This window comes from Danio rerio, chromosome 9, assembly GCF_049306965.1.
Source record: "Danio rerio strain Tuebingen ecotype United States chromosome 9, GRCz12tu, whole genome shotgun sequence".
NCBI lineage: Eukaryota > Metazoa > Chordata > Actinopteri > Cypriniformes > Danionidae > Danio > Danio rerio.
The window spans coordinates 12,895,001-12,917,642 of record NC_133184.1 but is presented as its reverse complement, the minus strand read 5'-3'; the positions used below and the strand labels follow the sequence as shown (position 1 = coordinate 12,917,642).

Genomic DNA, 22,642 nt, shown 5'->3' with positions numbered 1-22,642 from the left:
TTGTCCATCCTTAAATCCATAATGTTGCCATACTTTAGATTTAAAACTCAGTGGGGAATAAAATGTTTGTTTTGCTTCTCGTGCTTTCTGAGGGCGCACCACTAGCTTCATCCACACACCTGATACACTGAGTTGTAGTGTAAGTGCACACATCCGCAAATCCGTTGCTAAGGCTTACTTTATGTAGGTCGATTAAATTATGCGCCAAAAACAGGTTGACAACACTTGTTTATAAATAAAAAATACATTCTATATTAAAAATATAAGCTGTATCTTGGAAAAACCGATGCATCTCGCAAAAACCGATGCATCTCGATTTGCTTCCAAAATTTCATTCATCCTCTGCTGCTCTACCGATGCACTCGCATCGTGCACGCGCATGACCGCGTATCGATACATATCGGTTAATCTTCCCATCCCTATCACACACATACATTACGGACAATTTAGCTTAACCAATTCAGCGCATGTCTTTGGACTGTGGGGTAAATCAGAGCACCCTGAGGAAACCCAAACGAACATGGGGAGAACATGCCAACTCCACACAGAAATGCCAACTGACTTAGCTGGGTCTCAAACCATTCTTTATGTGAGATGATTGTACCACCCACTGCGCCACAGTGGCGCCACTATTTGTATTTAAAAGATTTTTATTTTTTTTAAATGAACTTAATTTTATTCAGAAAGCATGCATTAAATGAAATAAAACTGACCTCACTGACATTAAATAATGCAAATAACTTGCAAATTTAAAATATTTCAAACAAATGCTGTTGGTTTTGACTTCCTGTTTGTCAAAAAATTAGTGTGGCTGCTGAAAATTCATCTTTGTTGTCACACAGGAATACATTACATTTTATTATATATTAAAATGAAAATCAGTTTGTAATAATAATAAAAATAATATGTTGTTTTGCCATATTTGTGCTTTAAGTGCAGCATCGGTGAGTAACGTTTTAAAAATGTGTATTTGTTATTAAATTTTACTCCCTTTTCTATGCTAGGCTTCATAGAAAATAAGATTCTGTATAGCAGATGGACAGAGCAGAACATATGGGTAATTTTACTATAGGAAGTCTGGCATGAATTCATGCTTATTAGTGATGGAGACTAATTTGGCATCGTACGATGTCTAATGTGAAACATCGATAAATGGCATCCTCGTCCTAGGCAGCAGTGAATTAATTATTTATGAATAATTAATTATTTGTAGCCTACTCTTTCAACTACCTGACCCACATGGTCTTTGTTTTGCTCATAACCAAATTATAAATAAATAAAGTTACACACAAATTACCACCTGTCAATCACTTTTTCTGTTAAAGAAATATATAATGCCGTCGACAAACCTGGTGGGCAAAGGAGGTGCACAACCAACAGGAACCAACAGTATCTGGTTTTCTCTAAAATTACTAAGTACAAGCATGAAAGCGAAAGATTTAAGCAGTGTACTGATGCGATGACACATTACCTGATAGATTCAAAAGATAAGAGTCGTTAGATCGAGACAAGATAAATTAAAAGTTACGTTTAACAACTATAGTGAGACGTGATGCAGTGGTACATCCTTGATAAACTGTCTGACGTGCACTGCTCTCTGGGGTTTTGTGCTCAAAGCACCCGCTGACTGCCTTGAGCTCAGATGAGCACATGACAGCGTGTGTGTCTGTGTATATGTGTAGTCACGCCCTGGCCTGTGCGTTTTCAGTGGTTCAGTGCTGAAGGAGGGCTTTTCAGAAATCTTAGATGAAACACCAGTGTGGACGTAGATCGTTTTCTTTCTAATATGCCATTTTAAAACTAATACGTATTAGTGTGAACGGGGCCTGATTGTGTATTTTTCACGAGCGGGTTTGTGACGGGGCGGATGATTGCAATATTGTATGTGATGTCTATCGGTCACTCAACCCTAATCTCTATGTGAACATACATTGGAGGTTTCTTATTCATATTCCAGTTCCACATTTACATCAATTCAAGCTAATTAACATCCGCATAGATGTACACTTGGCTATTTCATAATTGCCTAAACTCTCAGTATTTCAATGTTGAACTTATTGAATGTTTCTCCTGCATTAATATAGGTTAATTAAATGACATCTAAAGTATTCCTGAGAAATGTATGTATTTTAAGCCAAGATTTAAACAAACATACATTATATGATCATAGAAAGGGATACAGAATTATTAAAGAACCCACTTGTTTTTGACAGTTTACACCCCTAACCAGCAGTTGACCCTGGCATCTGGCTTAAAAAGTGCATAGTCAATAAAACCCCATGACCCCCCCCCCCCTTTTTTTTTATTATTATTATTTTTTTTTTAAACAAGCTTGTTGTGGAATCTGTGGTGGAGCAGGGGTCAGCAGACACCAGGAGGGTGTTTGTGTGTGTGTTTAGTGAGGCATGGAGAGACAGACACTCCTCTGACACACTCTTCGTGTCTGAGATCAGACTCCTTCACAACAAGAGCTTCCTACTGCCAGAGTCATGCAGACTCATCAGTCCATCATTCATTCATATCACTCTATCTGTTATTCCTCTATTGAACTCTATTATTATTGTTTTTGTTTTATAATTTGTTCTGTTGTTCTGTCTATCATTTTTTCATTTTAGTATTCTATACTTTGCTCTCATTCTATCATTCTTTCATCTGTTTTATTATACCATAAGTTTATCTATTATTTATTCGATATTTCTATAATTTATTCCATTGTTATCATTCTTTCCTTTATTTTGTCATTTGTTTTTTATTTATTTTTTTGTTCTATCTCGTATTTTACCTATTATTCATCTTTCCTTCTTTCATTTGTTTATTACTTCATTATAACTTTTATTCTGTCATGAATTGTGTTTATTCTATAAATCAATTCTACCTGTCGTATATTGTTGTTCTTACCAGTGATTTTTTTTTCTCTTGTTGATTTAATTTTTTATTCTGTCTATTATATTACCTATCATTGCAGCATAACATTGCTGCAAATAGATATTTATCTATTATCTTTATTCAATTTAATTTATACAAAAGTAAAGTAAAATTAAATTACATTTAAAAACACTAAAAGAAAAACGGATTTGTTTATCCATAAAGATGAACAATGACTGAAATATTAACACTGACCCCCAAAAAACATTTTTGTAATAATTTTACTGTAACACAGACCTCATCAGCATTTTTTTTTACTTTCTACTTTCACTAAGCATATAGTTAGTGTTTTGTACAGCAATCCCTGTGTTTTTTCAGGGTGTGACAGTGCTGGTACAGCGGATGGGTTGAGAGAAGGAAGCTTCCTGTAAAGACTGTAGCCGTTTCAGCTGGGCTCCATGTGTCTGCTTGATAATGGGCTGGCACAATTTGACAGGCCCCGCCCACATCATACATATTCATAAATCCCATGCTCAGAAATACAGCAGGGTGTGGCCTTTCAAACACAAAGCCTCGTGCAGGATGCTCGCACAAATACACAGACAAAGAGATCAGTAACACTATTCATTACAAACCTGCAATCATTTAATAATTAATCATATGCACAACTTATATATGTAAATATTATATGTCTTCTAATATAATATATGCATTATGATAGAAAAAAATACAGTTAAGGCAAGACGCTGAAGGTGAATAGGGTAAAAATAAACTAATTGCTATTTATAACAATACTTTCCCATAGTTGATTGATTGCATTAAGCATAGGTTAAGCATAGGCTTTCTAGAATGTTGTGTTTAAATAAACAAATTATGCATAATTTAATTAAATGCATGGTCATTTGCATACATCTATAGCATATTTTTTTGTAGAATTCTCTTTTTGTAATTCAATCATTCAGTAAATTCTGCAATCTGACAGATAAAAGGAAACATGTTATAAATATTTCAGCATAGCATCCTTTTATACAGTCCCAGAATGAGGCTGTAGCGTATTAAATTTGTTCATGCTCCATGTTTGATGTTTCGTGTTTTAGTCTTGATGGTGCATCGGTCAGCAACCCTGCTCTCAGTGAAAAGGCCACATTAGGAAAACATTGATTGTGCACTTAATAACTCTGGGTCAGTGGATGTAGCAGACTATTTCACATGCATGGGCACGTTTAGGGGGAGTGTGTTGCTCGTGTAAGTGTGTTGATGTTGAGTGTGTAGTGTACTTACTGATTGGAAGACCATGAAAGCATTTATTGAATGTGAAGCGTCTAATAATTACAGGAAGGAATATGTCATTTCTTATGAAGATCGTGCTTGTTCTTTGTTTCTAATGCTGAGGAAGGGAGATAAACTTGGATGGACAATGGAAGTGGAATTTTGGTATCTCATCAGTCAACGCAAATAATAACTCGAGGAAATTCCATTTATTTATCTAGAGCACAGGCTGTCATTCCTCAAACTGATTGCGCTGGTTGTTGGTGGGGTTTTTTTCCTCATGTTTTATGGATGACCTCATCATCAGGATTCCCAATACTCCCAGGGCTGGTCCATTGCTTGGCAACCAGAGGTGATGTTCCCGTTTCCTGGCACACTGTCAACACTGACAGCTATTGTCCTGTCTGAATGCCTGTAATGTGCTAATGGTGCTACGGCAGGCTGTGACTCCCTGCCATGTGTCAATTTGCTGAGCACAGCAGGACACTGGAACCTGGGGCACACAGATGATTGTGTGATTCTCAGAAATATTGTAAACAATTTGGTTATTGTCGCTTAAGCATGAACTCCTGAGTGCAAAATGATAGATTTTAGATGTTGCTGTAGGCTGTTTTCCTTGTCAGTGTGGTAGCCATCAGTCAGTATTCATGGGCGTCTAATTGCAATTATTAAACATAGCAGGACAGGCTCATTGGAAATATGTGCTTTTTGTGTGAAGCCACAAAAACGCATTTCAGCATGTGCTTGACTGCATTTTCTTGGTAATATTAATGGTAGAACGCAGTATGACGCCAACAACTTTTGTCATTTTTCACATCAATATTTACAGGGACATATTATTGACAAAAGGGGATTATTTTCATACTGTTATTTGCGCAACACCAAATAAATACCACAAAACAACTGAACCATGTATGTGGTTTGTAATTGAATTTGTTTACCTGACCTATCTATCACTTTTCTTTATTTGGTGTGGCCAGTTTGCTCGGAAACTCATTGTCTTGTGTTGTGGTTGTGTGCTCGAAAAGAGATAAAAGCAATGTAAAATCAAGGTAAAACTATGTGGTTTCAGTGCATATTTATCTTATGTTTGCTTTTGAAAACACTATTGGTTGGGTTTAGATCAGTGGTTCGCTAGGTGATCTGTACAAGGTGTACCTTCTAGTGGATGTGTACAAGAAAAAAAAATATCTAAAACAAAACTTACCCTTAGTGAAGTATTTTAGATTATCAAAATAATGTTGACAGCACTATTTAGTGTATTCGTACCCTGAAAAGCGCAAGAAAACATTTTGAGAGCACCATATTTTACTTTTCGCAAAGATGTAGGCTGGAGCATGTGTTGTTATGAAATTGGGTTATAAATATGTTGCTTGACATGAGTTTGCAGAAGGACAATGAGACTTATTAGTCTAAAGATTCAAGTGATTAGACTAATGCAGGTGTCACCATTCTTTGTTCTGGAGGGCCGGTGTCCCTGCAAGGTTTAGCTCCAACTTGCCGCAACACACCTGCCTGGGTCATACCCTCCTGTTTTTCCGGGGATTCTCCTGTATTTTACAGTTCTATCCCGCTATCATCCCGTAAAGGTATTTTCCAGAATTTCTCCCGTATTTTAGGCTATAGTAACATTCTTTTTCAAGCCAAATCTGAAGATACATTTTTGTATGAAATTTAAAAAACCCAAAGCAATAAAGTACGCTAGACATAATGAGCTCATTGTATGTGTAAACAAGTGCTTGTATACTTATCAACTAGAACTCATGAAGAGCTTATAAATGTGTAAAGGGGTCAAAACAACAGCAGAAATTCCTCCATCACACAAACAAACAAAGATCTGCTAAAAAGAGACATGTTTCCGATGCCTGTATTGAACTCTCATGGGCAACACTGTGGCTTTGAACAGAAATAACAGGTATTATGAAGGATTCTGTCATTTTTATGGTTTCATTATTTGAGATGAAACACAGTTTTTGGTTCAGATTTCAGTCAAACTGTACAACAAATTGTTTGTAAGTGCACCAATAATATTGGTTCTGTTTTTTGTTTGGTGTATACCAAGGTTCAGATGACAGTTAAGTTTTCAGATTTATTTAAATGAACTGCACAAGCAAAGTAGTCACATCATGGTTTGTTTTAATGGGCCCAGTGTGAACACACCCTAAAAGACCATATAATCTGTTTTCATGAAGCTAGGGGGCCCACACTCATACACTCACAGGGGCCACTTTGCGTATTTCCCCGTTTTAATAATAGCTCTGACTCTCCACACCCCCTGTGAGTGTTTGATTGAGACACTTTTATTGTCATTTTTCATAGTACTGAGTGTTGTTTCAGTCTCAAGTCAGTTTGTTAGGCCCTATAGCGGCAGGAGCTAGCATCTCACGAGCAGGAATTTAAGGAATTTGGAATCAGCCAGGATGCCTTATTGCTTCAACATCCTTGACCTCTGTGCTGGATGTTTGCGAGTATCAACTTTGACCCAGAGAGCATCTGGTGGTCTGTCGCATTGAGAAATTATCCATCGAGAGCAGATTCCTAGCCTTGCGATAAACTGATAACCTAAATACGAGACACGTTCATTATGAGCCACTCTAGTTTGAACAATAGCTTCATTATATGTGAATGAATCGCAAAAAAGTTTTAGCGGCCCTGGCTTACAGATTTCATCACAGATTGAAACCGTAGCTCATATTTGGTGAACAGAGCCCCAGGTGTTACTGCACGTTGGTTTAGTGTCTCGTATCTTCATACAGATCACATTAGTTCAGATGTGGGTGGCGATTGTGTCAAAGTGCTGTTTCCTTCCTGTCATCTATGATCAATTCAGCCCATCAGTCTGGAGACAGAGATGGCGGGCCACAGTGATAAGCTCATTATTGGATGACATCATTCAATTTTAGTGGCACTTTTTGCTAATGGATTTATCATCCGTCTCAGCTGAATAATAAGAGAAGCTATGGACTACACACTTCAATAGATGCATTCAACACCATTTGAGGAATTAAAATGGAGTTCTTTGGGAACGTCTGTGTATATGTTTGATGATTTTAGCATTATAAAATTTGCTGAAATGTGACATTACAAGGGTTGGTCTCACTTTATTTTAATGGTCTGTTTGTTGAAGTTACATTGCATCTACATGCCAACTTATTTTCATTAGCTTATAAGTAGACTGTTAGGTTGGGGTTCGGGTTAGAGTAAGTTGACATAACCTTGAAAAGTTTCTTATGGTCAGTTAAATGTCTTTTGAAAGAGCATATTAACAGATATTAAGCAGACAGTCTAATAATACTCAAATGGACCATCAAAATAGTGTTACCCAGGGGTTTGCCAGGGCATGTTGTGCGGTAGGTGCTTTGGAAATAGGTTACAGAAGTGTTTTTCTATTCAACACACAAATAGTGTTGTATTATTGATATACAATACAATATTTCACTTTTGTTATATTATCAGTGTTGCTTTTTATCTTCAACTTTTACATGAGTTTTAGCTTTTTAGTAATTTAACTTATTAATTGACAAGTAAAATTTTATATTTGCATTCAAACCTTTTGTTATTGTATGTATCTAATAATTTTTTGTGTTTATTTTTTAGTTTAATTAGCGATAATTTAAAAAGTTTGTTAATTAATAAAATATAATATAATAATTACAATAAAATATAAAAATATAATAAAAATATTTATTAAAATATAATTGTAATGAGATGTGACGCTGACAATGGAAGTATGGATCCAAACGCAATCAATTATAATATTATATAAACAATTATTTGAACATTTGCAGTAAAGATTTCTCCAAGTTTTGTTAAAGTATCTAATATTTTTTTTTATTTCTGTTTTAATTTAATTAGCGCTGACAATTTTTAAAAAGTTAGTTAAATAATAAAATAATATTTAATATTATTTAATATAATAATAATATAATTATTTAATATTATTTAATATTTATTGTAATAATAATTATAATATTACAAAATAATAAAATATTATTTAATATTATTTAATATAATAATAATATAATTATTTAATATTATTTAATATTTATTGTAATATTTATATAATATTACAAAAATATAATAATATAATTAAAATATATTTATATATTAAAATATAATTGTAATGAGATGTGACGCTGACAACAGAAGTATAGATCCAAACGCAGGTTTATTAAACAGGAATGATCAGGAAAGCCATGTTCAAGGTGTCTGTGCTGCTTCCATGTAATTAGTCTTTGACAATCCTCTGACTGTGCGTATGCAATCAGTCAGGATTAGAAACCGGTGTAAGTGTGTGTTGTGCATGCCTGGATCTTGTAGTTCTTAAAGTTATTTTTCTATCAATACTTTTCATTTATTTTCACTTTTTATTTTTTACACTAGCCGGTTTCTGTGTCCAAAGTTCAGGTTGTGGTAGTCCTGACATTTGATCCCCAATCAACATTGCATCGGCCCCTTATGGCTTAATTCTACTTTCACCTACGATCATGAGCTTCATGATAAGTGTAACATAGGGAATTGGGGTACAAACGAGGTGAGGGTCCAAATGCAGTTTATTTACAACTTTGTCATCCAGGCAATGGTCAAAGCAGGAGCGAACAGTATCATGAGGGTGATCCAAAAACGAAGTCGTGGTCACAGGCAAAAAGGTCAATGCAGGTGGCAAAACAAAATAGACATGGAACAAGACAAGGGTCAGAAAACACAGCAAGGCTAGATAATAGAACACTTTGAAATGTAAGAGCAAACAAGACAATGTGTTTGGAAGTGAAGTGTATAAATAGTCCATATAGTCAATCTTCATTAGCTACAGCTGTCTGCAACTAATCCGGGGTGATCTGGAACTGGTGTGTGAGTGAGGTGTCTGATGGGAAATGTAATGCAATTCAGTAGCAAAATTGTAGTTCTAGTGATGGTGAGTGTTTTCCAGCGATCTGCAAGGGCGAGACAATGAGCAGTTGAAGATATTTTAAAGTAAACTTTTAGCTCAATTGAACATTTTAGGTACTACTATCCCTGCCATGAGATAGCATTTTAACCCACTGTCCATGTATCTGCTTTGAAATGATCAATTATAATATTATATGAACAATTATTTGAACATTGGCATTAAATATATATATCACCCAATCGTTTATATCCTTAAAGTGAACCTCAGTGTGTGTGGTTTTTGCTTGTGCAGAGAATAATAAATGACAGGACATTACAATTGATAGACAAGATGACTTTTGAATGACTCAAATAAATCAGCATCAGTGATTTGAGAAATGTTTCAGCCTCATGATCCAGCATAATGTAGTGTGTCCTGTGATGTTTGTGTTTGAGAACAGGTCGTTCAGGGAAATGATCAGTATGGTGAAAGTGAGAGGAGCTCAATGAGGGTGTCATGGAGGGTATGGTTTCAGGAATGTGAAACAACTTGGCAGAAATCTCGAGCAGGTCCGGACGCATTAAACTGCAGGAGCTTTGTCTGATTTAGAGAGAGCATAATCACAAATCATTTCATTTGGGGTTTCATTTGGGAATCATTTGGTTGTGTCGTTAATCTGGTTAATCTGGTTAATAGCAGTGAATAATGAATAAGAACTGGTAACAATTGAAAAGATGTTCACAATACTTTCATCATACATTTTGTGCATGCTTAATACAACTGTCATTATATGTTATTCATTTAGTCACAGTATGTCAGTTTTAATTGGTAATATGGCATTATTTGAGATGTCTTTGTCATGACAACTTGACATAAAAATTCTACATAACCTGTCTTTGTCTTTGCACTGACAACTTGACATTATCAAGGCAACTTATCTTGTCATAAATCTGTCATAAACATGATTGTCATAAGGTCATAATATGTGTGTCATGAATATTTCTCTGAACACTTTTGTCATTACAATTTCTCAGTGAAAGCATCAATATTGGGTGAAATATTTTTTTAACAGTGTCATTAATATTTAATTACGTTTAATAACATTTTAATGACAATTGTACCACTGTAGGTGAGGTCAAGAAAAAATATTAATGACACTGTTGGGATTTGTGAACAAACTGGTTGGTTAAGGTTGAAATTGGTTAAGGTTAAGGTTACCTGCTAAATCACACTTTTTGCATGTGTTCAGTAGTCAATTGCTAAATTCAATTCAGTACTCAATAGACGAAGTGTTCACAATTCACAGACTCAAATAATCTGGTCAGATCCGGTTAACAACTCATTGATTTAAATTATTGTTCAAATGACTAAGTTCTTTGTGAAACACATTTGCTTATTAAGCCCACTGTATGAACTGTTTGAATGTGGACATTTGTGTCCATTTTGAATGAGGTTGTTTTTATTTACAACTGAAGCTGTATGCGGTTCTCAGTATGTAATTTTAACATAATATTACAAAAACACTAACTAATGGCTGTCAGTGGTGAAAAATAACAAATTACAAATACTCAAATTACTGTAATTGAGTAGTTTTTTCTCAGGAATTGTACTTTAGTAAGTAGTTTTAAAAATGTGTAATTTTACTGTACCTTGAGTACATTTTAGTACTTTTACTCCACTACTGTCCTTCAACCTGCAGTCACTACTTTATTTTTTCTTGTCTATGGGGATTAGAACAATACATCCTGTGATTCCTGTCCAATAAAATCACACATTGAAAGTAAATAGCAATATAATTAACTACCTCAAGACATGGGCACTTTATAATTGCAGCAAACTGTTTGGAAGCATTAAAAGTGTCCAAGAAGATGTCCAAAATCGTCACAAGCAATCACCCAGAGACTGTTTGGATCAAGGGTGGGCAAACTCGGTCCTGGAGGGCCGGTGACCTGCACAGTTTAGCTCCTACCCCAATCAAACACACCTGAACATGCTAATCAGTGTCTTCAAGATCACTAGAAGTCTACAAGCAGGTGTGTTTGATTAGTGTTGGAGCTAAACTGTGCCGGACACCGGCCCTTCAGGACTGAGTTTGCCAACCCCCAGTTTTGATGCATGTCACTGATGATGGATGTTTACTGTATGATGACCGAAATGGCCTTAAACACCCAGCGGGCACAAGATGTCAACATGACGTCAGTTTGACATTATACCTCAACGTCTTGGGGACTTTGCATTTTGTTTGGAAAGGAAAATCAGGTTGACGTCAGAATTCAACATCAGGGCTAACATCAATGTATAACATTGAACCTAAAATCAACCAAATATCAACGTCCAATGATGATGTTACCACTTTGATGCCTATCAGACATGACGTTAGTTTAGGTTGGCTTGACGTTGGATTTTGTTCACTTTCTAACAACCTAAAATTAGCCAAATCTTGTCATCATTTGACGTCGTTATTGGACATCACAAAAAGATCATCCTTAGATGCTAACTAAACATTAAATTTTGGTCAACTGACATCACAACCTAAATCTAAACTAATTTTAATGTCTTGTGACGCTGTGTGCCTGCTGGGCAATAACTAAATGCACTACAGAATGTTACGCTTACACTCGTCTACAAATTACATGTCAATGCATCAGCTTTTCACAGCATAATACTCACTACTCTTGAGTACTTTTGAAAGGTCTACTTTTTATCCATACTTTGAGTAATATTTCCCACAGCTTTAGCACATAATAAATACAACACTAATATGAGAGCATAGGATTCTTCTCTTTTAATATTGTGTGCTTATATTTTTTCCAGACAAATAAACACCATTTTGTTTCTTAATAATTTTAGTTACATACTAGCTAAGCTGTGTGGTATATTTTATTATTTGCATCATTTGCAACACTTGGAATTATCGTTCATTATAATTAATATGGTCATCGGTGTATGACAAGTTTTGACCAAATGTTATCTTGCAAAATAAACCATTATTAGTAATGCGTAAGTATGTCCACCACTGATCTGAAAGCAGTAAAATGAGCTGCTCATCTAGTTTTTCAACCTTTTGCAGTATGTGTAGACAGTGCTGTGTGTGTATGTGTTAAAGGTGATGACTCTGGATCAGGCTGAGGTGAACCGGCTGAAGGTTTTCCCCATGCATTCCACCAGCATCAGTGGAGTGGAGGACATGTCCACTCTGGCTGAGCTTCACGAGGCCGCCATCATGCACAACCTCTACCTGCGCTACCAGAAAGACCTCATTTATGTGAGTTGATTGCACACTACACACACCTTTACTTCTCTATTCCATAGACTTCTATTGTTTTTATACAGCTAAATACAACCTAATCCACACACTAATGCAAACCTAAAAATACCCACTAAAGCAATTTTTACACTTAAAACACATCCAATAGACATCTAAACATGGCCAAAACAAGGCTAAATTTGGGATTTAAATAAAAATCTAATAGACATTTAACAATTGTCCAAAAATAGACGTCTATTAGATTTTCACTGGCAGACCAAATTTAGCCTCGTTTTAGCAAAGAGGCCTGTTGCAAATCTTTTAAACACAAAAAAATGCCTGCTAGGTAATGGCATTGAGGACAAGGTAATAAAGTGAAGCATTCTGTTTTCACACTCTCAAAAGGATATATCTTAATATAAAGTATAAGCACTTTAATATAAATTTAAGCTTGGAATACCTGGACCACACACTCACACACTAATTCCCTTCATCAAATTCAAACAGGGATTTGGATTTTGCAGTGTTTGCATGTAAACAAAGGAACAGTATGTACTTTGTGGAGAATTGTGCCTCAAAGGAACTTTGTTCTGTGAAGCTTTAATGGTGTTTAATCAGAGCTTAACATTGTGCAGGATTTTCAGTGAAATAAAGAGAAATGAAGAAAATACTGATGGTTATATGTTTTATTTCCCAGAAAAAAAGAAAAAACTAATTGTATTATTATTTATTATTTAATACATTTTACACAATATTGGACATAAAGTTAATGGTAATGTATTTGCTAACATGAACAAACAATGAACAATGCTTTTACAGCATAGTTCAACTATTACTAATGCATTAGTTAATGCATTTTGAGTTGAACTAACAATGAACAACTATATTTTTATCTTATATTAACAAATATGAATAAATTGAGTTTTCATTATTTTCTCATATTAGTAAAAACATGAACTACATGTCTCATATTATAAAGTGTTTATTATTTGATCCTGTTTAATTTATATGCGAATGAAATATGTATATATATATATATATATATATATATATATATATATATATATATATATATATATATATATATATATATATATATATATAATCCGATTCGAATGCTATTACTCTATTGAATGGGCATTGTCAGTGGTTATCAGCTGATAGATATAGGCAAGTAGGAACCTTCTTCGTCTACTGGTAGGCTTCGTCCACTGGTCGGAAGGCGGCTATCATCCATTCACATGGTTAATCAGCTATAGATCACATAAGGCTGCGGCCAAAAAGTTAACAAGAATGATTTATATTATTTATTAAATTTCCCATACATTTTTATTAACGTCTACACCTACCCCAACCCAAAACCCAACTGTGACAGTGATGTAAAAACAGATCTGGATCTGGAATCTTTTCTATTAGTATAGCTGATTAACCATGTGGATGCATAACAGCCTTCCTGAGCCTACCAGTAGGCAGAGAAGGCCCCTACTGGCCCATATCTATAAGCTAATAAGAAAGAAAGAAAGAAAGAAAGAAAGAAAGAAAGAAAGAAAGAAAGAAAGAAAGAAAGAAAGAAAGAAAGAAAGAAAGTCTTTTCTTTTATCGTCTTTTGTACTTCCTGTCTTTTGACTTAATGTCCACTGGGGGTGATATATTGATTTAACTGAGCTAAAAACATCATTATAAAAGCCTCATTAGATAGCCATTTGCCAATTAGCCATTAGCTGATGTGTAAGAGTTGAACACACAATTGTCAGTGGATTTATAGATCTTTAATAATGACAAACGATTATAATTTGCAACCATATCGATAAGAAAGCACACTTCTACTAGTGGGTTTCATATAGTAAAAGTCAGAATTATTAGCCCTCCTTTGATTTTTTTTTTCTCTTTTAAATATTTGCCAAATGATGTTTAACAGAGCAAGAAAATTTTCACAGTATGTCTGATAATATTTTTTTCTTCTAGTAAAACTCTTATTTGTTTTATTTTGGCTCGAATAAAAGCAGTTGTTAATTTTTTAAAAACCATTTTAAGGACAAAATTATTAGCCCCGTTAAGCTATATATTTTTCAACAGAACAAACCATCATTATACAATAACTTGCCTAATTACCCTAACCTAATTAACCTAGTTAAGCCTTTAAATAATAATAATTTTGATTTCAACTGTTTATTAATCACATTTTATTGCTTTCATTGGCACTTTAAAAACAATTAAGGAGATTTTTCTAGATTGAATCAAATCATAGTTACAGTATATACCCGTTTTAAGCTGTAAGTGCAGTTAATATGTCTTTAGAGTTAAAAAATAATAATGTTTAATGACCATACTGTTATTTATTCTACCTTGCAGACTAACATTGGCTCGATCCTGGCAGCCATGAATCCTTATAAGCAGATAGCAGGCCTGTATGACAGCGAGGCGGTGGATGTGTACAGCAGACATCATCTGGGTGAACTTCCTCCACACATCTTCGCCGTGGCCAACGAGTGTTACCGCTGCCTGTGGAAGAGACACGACAGTCAGTGTGTGCTCATCAGGTGACCTACAATACAATGCAAACTTTATTTTCAGACTTAGTTTTAATTTTTTTCTCGCACAACAGCATGTTAAATACTCCTCACAATGGGACAAAAACTAATATACATACATAAATATAAAAATAAAAGTTTAATTTTACACAGACCTTATTAAGCTCCAAGACAGCCCAGGCCTGTAGCCTGCCTGTGGAAATGGGTGGTTCTTTTTTTCTCAAAAAGTGAATCTTTATGTGGTTATAGGCCTCATTTAGGCTATTTAATTATGAGATTTAAATACTGCATTTTAGTGACATTTTATGCACTATTGTAGCCGAAATAGATTGTCGTACGGTAATGATAACCTAAAAAGTACATTTGGAAATTCATGGATAACAACAATCCGCTTGTTAAGTGGTGACGTGTTTGTGAAGTATGTAATACTGTTTCCGGGTCCAAGCAGCCATTCATTTGAGTGGAGAAATCATTCGTTTAGGATCACGTTTTATTCCCATCACACATTAAAGTTAATTTTATATAGTGTATACAACAATCTCTGGGCTTGCTGCATAACAAATACCAAAAATGTAACAATTTATAAAAAAATAATTCACTTTCTGGCCATCGGATATTAGGCATGGACATATATACTGCGATCGTGATTTTCGAAAGCATTAAATTGCTTTGTAAACGTTTATTATTACCCTTTCATGAGTCTCCCCATTCAGTTGAATAGAGCGCTTGGACCCGGAAGCCGCTTCGCGTGACGTCACACTTAACAAGCGGATAGCCAAAATAGTATTCAAATTAATTTCAATACTTTTGGGCCACTTTTGGTTCTTTACACCTTTTCATTGGTCATTTTTTGTTTCAAAGGTCCAATATATAGAACAAAAGTTACTTGTAAAATATATCCTCAATTTAAAAACAATACAGTAGTGAAAGATGACTTCACTTATATCAGATTGTATGTCTTCTTGCACAGCTGGATGTAAAAAGTACTCAGAAAAAATAATTGTTAGCATTGGCCAAAACTGATTAGCTGAAGTCACACCGAAGCGACAGCCAATAGAGGATTCCACTTTGTCTTAAAACCTGTTTTGATGGGTTATTTTCACTGTTTATGATGGCATAGCGGTAAAAATAGGACAAATGAGCTTATGTATGGGACACATTCTGGACCTTTATCAATGACAAGTGGATCTTTTGACCCCCTGGCCACGGGCTTTCAGCCTAATGTACAAATGTATGTTTTAATTTCACTTCGGACTTTAAATCGATGATTAAACTTCATGATTCTTAATTCAAGACATGATTAGTGTTCAAAATTATGTTTCTAGCCAGCCTTGTAAGTTTCTTGTAATACGAAAGGTCATATAATTTTTCAAGAGGCTATCTCTGAGCAGATTTTAATCCGGTTCATCAACTTTGTTTTTAATCTAACAGACAGACTCACATACCATACAGAATTACATTACTGTGGGACATTCATAAGTACAGACATAAAAAAAAAGATGCTCCAAAAGACTAAATTCCACTATCGACCTCGTGCTGCTTTTACACTGCATCATATCACACCAAGTGCGACCAGATTTTAGAGTAAAATTTAAAGACGGTTAATCAAATCCTGCAAATACAAAGACTGCTGCTGGTCATTTTTGCTGTTCAGATTGAAGCACACAAAAGGACTGATGTATACATGAGTGATTCGGTAATCTGCTGTTCCACAGGACTGTAATCCAATCAGAGTATGACAGCTCAATCTAGAGATGGATTACGTTTGACTCATATTGCAAGGTTTATTGCGTAACTCGTTTTGCTATGGAGGTCACAGGTCAGGTGTATTTGCTTTAGTGGCTAGATGGAGTAAGAAGACCTTGGAAGTGAGCATTTCCAATAATTGTAGGATTGTTCACATGGTATTTGTCCATCTTAATTAAAAGTTCTGTGTGTGGGATTTATATAAAACAGCTGATATGTTTAATTTTTAAAATTAAATTACTAATATTAATGTGGGTGTCAAGGTGGCAGAGTAGGTAGCACGATCATCTCATAGCAAGAAGGTCACTGGTTCGAGCCTCAGCTGGGTCAGTTGGCATTTCTTGGAAAAGTTAGCATGTTTTCTCTGTGTTTGCATGGGTTTCCTCCGGGTGCTCCGGTTTCCCCCACAAATCCAAAGACATTGTATATGTGAATAGGGAGGTCTAAATTGTCCGTAGTGTACTGTATGTGTGTGAATGAGTGTGTATGGATGTTTCCCAGTGATGGGTTGTAGCTGGAAGGGCATCCGCGGCGTAAAACATATGCTAAATAAGTTGAGGGTTCATTCTGCTGTGGTGACCCCAGATTAAAAAGGGGGAATGAGCCGAAAAGAAATAGAATGAACGAATATTAAAAAAATTTATTATGCTCGGTGGAACAAACCTGGGCATTCATTTGCTGTGTTGTGTTGTGCATTCATAGTAAATATAGTTTGATATTTTGCCCATAAATTATTGTGATCAATAGCATGTGAAACATTTATGAGTGAGCAGGTCACTGAAGACTGCACAGGGGTCAAGTGAACATCATAAATCACTTTAAAGAAACTGGAAAGTTTACCAACTGATGTTCAACGACTTTTTGAATTCTTTTTCAAATGATAAATTTGAGTTTTTTCTCTCATTCTCTCTCATATTTAATTCAATGTATTACTTGCAGCTTCTGTAACTAATCGGGAAATTTACTAACTAAATTTACTGCAAGTCATATTTGCTTCTGCACCATTTTTTTTTAGTTTACCTCATAACGTTTGGCTAAAATAAACAAGATAAAAAGCAATTGAGAGATTTTATAGCGCTCAAGAGCAGATATAACAAAATGTGAAGTTTCGTCTGATGCACTCTGCACTATTTAAAACCTACACAACTGTATTTTCTCTCTGTTAAAGATGTTGAGTATGGCAGCTAGGTTGCAATATTTATCTAATCTGACATTTTGGACTTTTTTTCTTCCCTAATAGTGTGATAAAATCAAACAATTATGTTTTTTTTTATTATTGGATGACATACTGTCCAGTAAACTCAGTTATAAAAATAAAAATAAAATAAAAAGTTACAAGTCCTTATTCAGGTGATGCAGTGGCGCAGTAGGTAGTGCTGTTGTCACACAGCAAGAAGGTTGCTGGTTCGAGCCTCAGCTGGCTCAGTTGGCGTTTCTCTGTGGAGTTTGCATGTTCTCCCTGCGTTCGCATGGGTTTCCTCCTGGTGCTCCGGTTTCCCCCACAGTCCAAAAACCAAAATCAATCAAGGAAATAAAAGATTTAAGGTTGTTCAAAAACGCTATCAAAAGATGGTTGTTTGATGGGGATAATTAGTTTGCATGGTGGACGAGGATGTTTTAATTTATATGTTACTTGAGTGTGAATAGGTTTGCGGCTGGAAGCCCATTAGCTGTGTAGAACATGTGCTGGATAAGTTGACTGTTCGTACCGCTGTGGCGACTGTTTGTTTTATTCTTCATTAGTATTTTGAAGCCATACATTGTTTTTATTTAACAGAGGACCACAATGGAAATAAGCCCAGGGCTTTATTGTGTTTTTATCCTCGACAGTTTTTTTAACAAAGTGTATGGAATACTTTTTGTACAGTTTGTCTAAAATCTGTCAAATAAAATTCAATTCAATTCAATTCAAACATGCAGTACAGGTCATTTGGGTAGGCTAAATTGTCCGTAGTGTATGAGTGTGAATCAGTGTGTGTGTATGTTTCCCAGAGATGGGTTGCAGCTGGAAGGGCATCCGCTGCGAAAAACGTATTGTATGCTGGATAAGTTGGCATTTCATTCCACTGTGGCGACCCCAGATTAATAAAGGGACTAAGCTGAAAAAAATGAATGAATGAATGTTCTTATTCGCGAAATTCTGAGAAAAATGTATAAACTCACTTTGTGTATATGTGTATATTACTTACCAGATATAAACTCACAATTCAAACTTTACAGCACATAATTGTGAGTTATTATTTATACATAATTTGCAATTTTCTATTATTAATAATCATATATATTGTAATATATTTTAAATCTGTTTTACTGTATTTTTATTAAATAAGGAAGCATCAGTAATCATAAAGGACAAAATCTTACCAACCTCAATCAAACTTTAGTTATATATTTATTTTTTGCTTTATTAACCTAAACCCATACAACTACAGACTAGAGTGTGCCTGTGTTTGTTTTTTGCAAGTGCTTCATATATGCATCTCTGTGTGTGTTCAGTGGAGAGAGTGGTGCTGGGAAGACGGAGAGCACTAAACTGCTCCTGAAGTTTCTGTCGGTCATGAGTCAGAACTCCACGGGCTCTCCGCTGTCAGAGAGGACAACCCGAGTCGAGCAGGCCATCGTACAGAGCAGGTCAGACACAACACACAACATCCAGACTGACTCTGCATCTAAGCTTTTTCTGTTTTCACACCTGTACCTCCTGTCCCATTCCAGCCCAATAATGGAGGCTTTTGGAAATGCAAAAACAGTTTACAACAACAACTCCAGTCGCTTCGGAAAGTTCATTCAACTTCACTTCTCCCAGAGTGGAAATATCCAGGGTGGCTGTATTATTGATTATTTGCTTGAAAAGGTATACTTTTATTTTATCCATGATTTCTCTATGCCTTGTGTTGAACGTGAGTTATGGGATTAACTTTAAAGTGTAAACTAACAGTAAAGTGTTTTAAAGACCTGCCATGAGGTGTCATTATTCTCTTAATAGTTCTTCCATTGAATATTAAAAGAAGGAACAATTATTTAGAGGAATTCAAAAGAGTCTTGGCCACAGATATATGCTTGTGAGATAAATATGTAAAAAAAACAAGTGTATGTTATTTTCTTCTCATTTAGTTTTAGAAGATCTAGTAAATTGAAACTGACAGTCCAGTTTTCAGAGTTGAAGTTTAGTTCATGGTTTAATTTTCACTAGTGAAAGTCCATACATGTATACCTTGTATATGGTTTGATCATCATAGCACAACCCTATTAATTTATGTTTCAGCATTTATTATTGGAAGTTGGCTACCCATAATTTGAACTGCAGTAGTCACTAGTGGGAAATGGTAGATAGCCCTCTGTAAATACAGTTGCATTAAATCCTTTAACATTTGTCTCCAGAATCGAGTTGTGCGACAAAATCCAGGAGAAAGAAACTATCATATTTTCTATGCCTTGTTGTCAGGTGCCAAGTATGAACACAGAGGTGAGCTTTTATCATGATTTTTTGTTAAATTGGATTTAATTCATAGAGATTTTGAGGAAGCTTAATAATTTTGCCGACTGTAGTGCAGTACAGTATATTGAACCCTGTTTTCACCTTCAGAAATGTATGTGCTAGCTGACTCTCCTGAAGCTTATCATTACCTCAACCAGTCCGGCTGTGTAAAAGACAGAAGCCTAGATGACAAACACCTCTATGATAGTGTAATGGTGAGTCAAGAAATTGCTTTATTATCTTTGTGTGAAAGCATTGTTCTCGCACCTCAGACTGATACTGTTTTCATGAACACACAGATGCTGTTTTACTATGCTTTAATTGCCACTAGAGGGCACCACATCCTGACTTTTCTGTATACAGTTCATAGTTATAGAGATAGGTTTGTTTCTTTATTATTCAATCAAAAATATTTAGTTTTAGGGGAAAATCAAGTACATATTAATAAAAAAATAAAAGATTGCAAATAAACTATTAAACTATTGTCCTATTATGCAGTTACCACAAATTCTGTTGTCATTTATTGCACATGTAGAATCTTTGCTTGCGAGTTGAAATCTTTTGCTTGCGCATTGAAAAGTTTTGAAACCATGGGATTAATTTTGTGTCTTTAATATCCAAACATTTCAACTCGCAAGCAAGGATTCTAGATGTGCAATATAAAAACTGCATAATAGGACAATAGTTTATTTTTGCAATCCAAAATATTTTATTATCATTGATATGAGTTTTTTAATTAAACATTTTTTGGCAATCTTTTATTTTTTTATTACCATGTACTTAATTAAATTTGATATCTAAATGTTTTTGATTGAAAAAAAAAAATCTATCTCCATACATAGTAAACTAAGGAGGACTAACCGGAAAGTTATTATTCATGTATATTTAACCTATACAATTTTTAAAACAGAGTTTATTTTATTTATTTATTTACTTATATTTTACTCAGATGCGAATATTCACATTAAAGCATAATGTGTCCAGATTCCATTTCTTCTCCTTGTTTTCTTTCTTTTTGACACTAGATGTCAGCATTTTTTGAAGAATTATTGTTTTCAAACTATTTCATTAACCAAGCGTGCATGTATAGAATTGTTTCTATACAGTATAGAATTGTTTCATTGAACTGTAATTAAACTTAATCTATGTATGTATGTATGTATGTATGTATGTATGTATGTATGTATGTATGTATGTATGTATGTATGTATGTATGTATGTATGTATCTATCTATCTATCTATCTATCTATCTATCTATCTATCTATCTATCTATCTATCTATCTATCTATCTATCTATCTATCTATCTATCTATCTATCTATCTATCTATCTATCTATCTATCTATCTATCTATCTATCTATCTATCTATCTATCTACTGTATCTATCTATCTATCTATCCATCCATCCATCCATCCATCCATCCATCCATCCATCCATCCATCCACCTATCTATCTATCTAATCTGTTAATGGCCAGTATATTGGTGATTTAAAGAATGTCATCTATCTCTCTCACACATGTCCCTCATTGTCTTGCAAAATCACATCTTCTGCCCCCAACAGAGCCTGATGGTCACCTTCATTAAATAAAGTATTACAATAAAAAATGCATCTTGACACAGATGAACAGTTTTGTTGTATTTTAACTGTGTAGGAAGCGCTGAAGGTGATGGAGTTCACTGAGGAGGAGATTCGGGATGTCTTTAAGTTACTCTCTGGAGTCCTTCAGATCGGCAACATTGAGTTCATGACAGCAGGAGGTGCTCAGATCACCACTAAAGGAGGTTAGTGACACATCATCAACTGCCGGAAACATAGTTAGCATGTTATACATGCTTTTTAAATAGTTATTTCAGTAAAACGACCTCTTGCCTGTAGCCCTGGCACACAGTCTCAGTTGATGTTTTATCTGTCAAGGGTTATGAATAAAGGCCTTCACAGAGGAGAGTGCATGTAGAGGCATGCTACATTTACTCTGACAACTGTACTTCATATGGGTGATAAGTCACTAATCTGTCTTAATGCTGGAATGGCTTCAAGTAACTGCTGATTCTGTCATTGACAGAATGTTTTAAATTTTCTTGAATGAGGGAATGGGGAACAAAATTACAGTTGAAGTCAGAATTATTAGCTCCCTGTTTATTTCTGTTTAAAGAAAACTTATTTTCAACTTATTTGTAAACATGATAGTTTTAATAACTCATTTCTAATAACTGATTTATTTTATATTTGCCATGATGACAGTAAATAATATTTGACTAGAACTTTTTCAAGACACTTCTATACAGCTTAAATTGACATTTAAAGGCTTAACTAGGTTAATTAGGTTAACTAGGCAGGTTAGGGTAATTAAGTTATTGCATAACAATGGTTTGTTCTGTAGACTATCAAAAAATATAGCTTAAAGGGGCTAATAATTTTGTCCCTAAAATGGTGTTTAAAAAATTAAAAACTGCATTTATTCTAGCTGAAATAAAACAAATAAGACTTTCTCCAGAAGAAAAAATATTATCAGACATACTGTGAAAATTTCCCTGCTCTGTTAAACATAATTTGGGAATTATTTAAAAAAGCAAAAATATTCAAAGGGAGGCTAATAATTCTGACTTCAACTGTATATTATACTGTATTAAA

The 22,642-nt window shown here is 34.7% G+C and overlaps 1 protein-coding gene across 4 annotated transcripts in view; it reads left to right on the top strand.

The window, feature by feature from the left end:
* myo10l3 (myosin X, like 3) overlaps positions 1–22,642 on the top strand; it is a 151,009-nt gene that overhangs the window by 39,429 nt on the left and 88,938 nt on the right. For all 4 annotated transcript variants that reach the window (XM_017357764.3, XM_009304521.4, XM_009304520.4 and 1 more), the window contains exons 3-9: positions 12,111–12,269; positions 14,604–14,791; positions 19,025–19,159; positions 19,244–19,382; positions 19,910–19,994; positions 20,115–20,221; positions 21,663–21,792. In XM_017357764.3, coding sequence (XP_017213253.1) covers positions 12,111–12,269; positions 14,604–14,791; positions 19,025–19,159; positions 19,244–19,382; positions 19,910–19,994; positions 20,115–20,221; positions 21,663–21,792 — 943 coding nt within the window. The remainder of the gene's footprint in view (positions 1–12,110; positions 12,270–14,603; positions 14,792–19,024; positions 19,160–19,243; positions 19,383–19,909; positions 19,995–20,114; positions 20,222–21,662; positions 21,793–22,642) is intronic.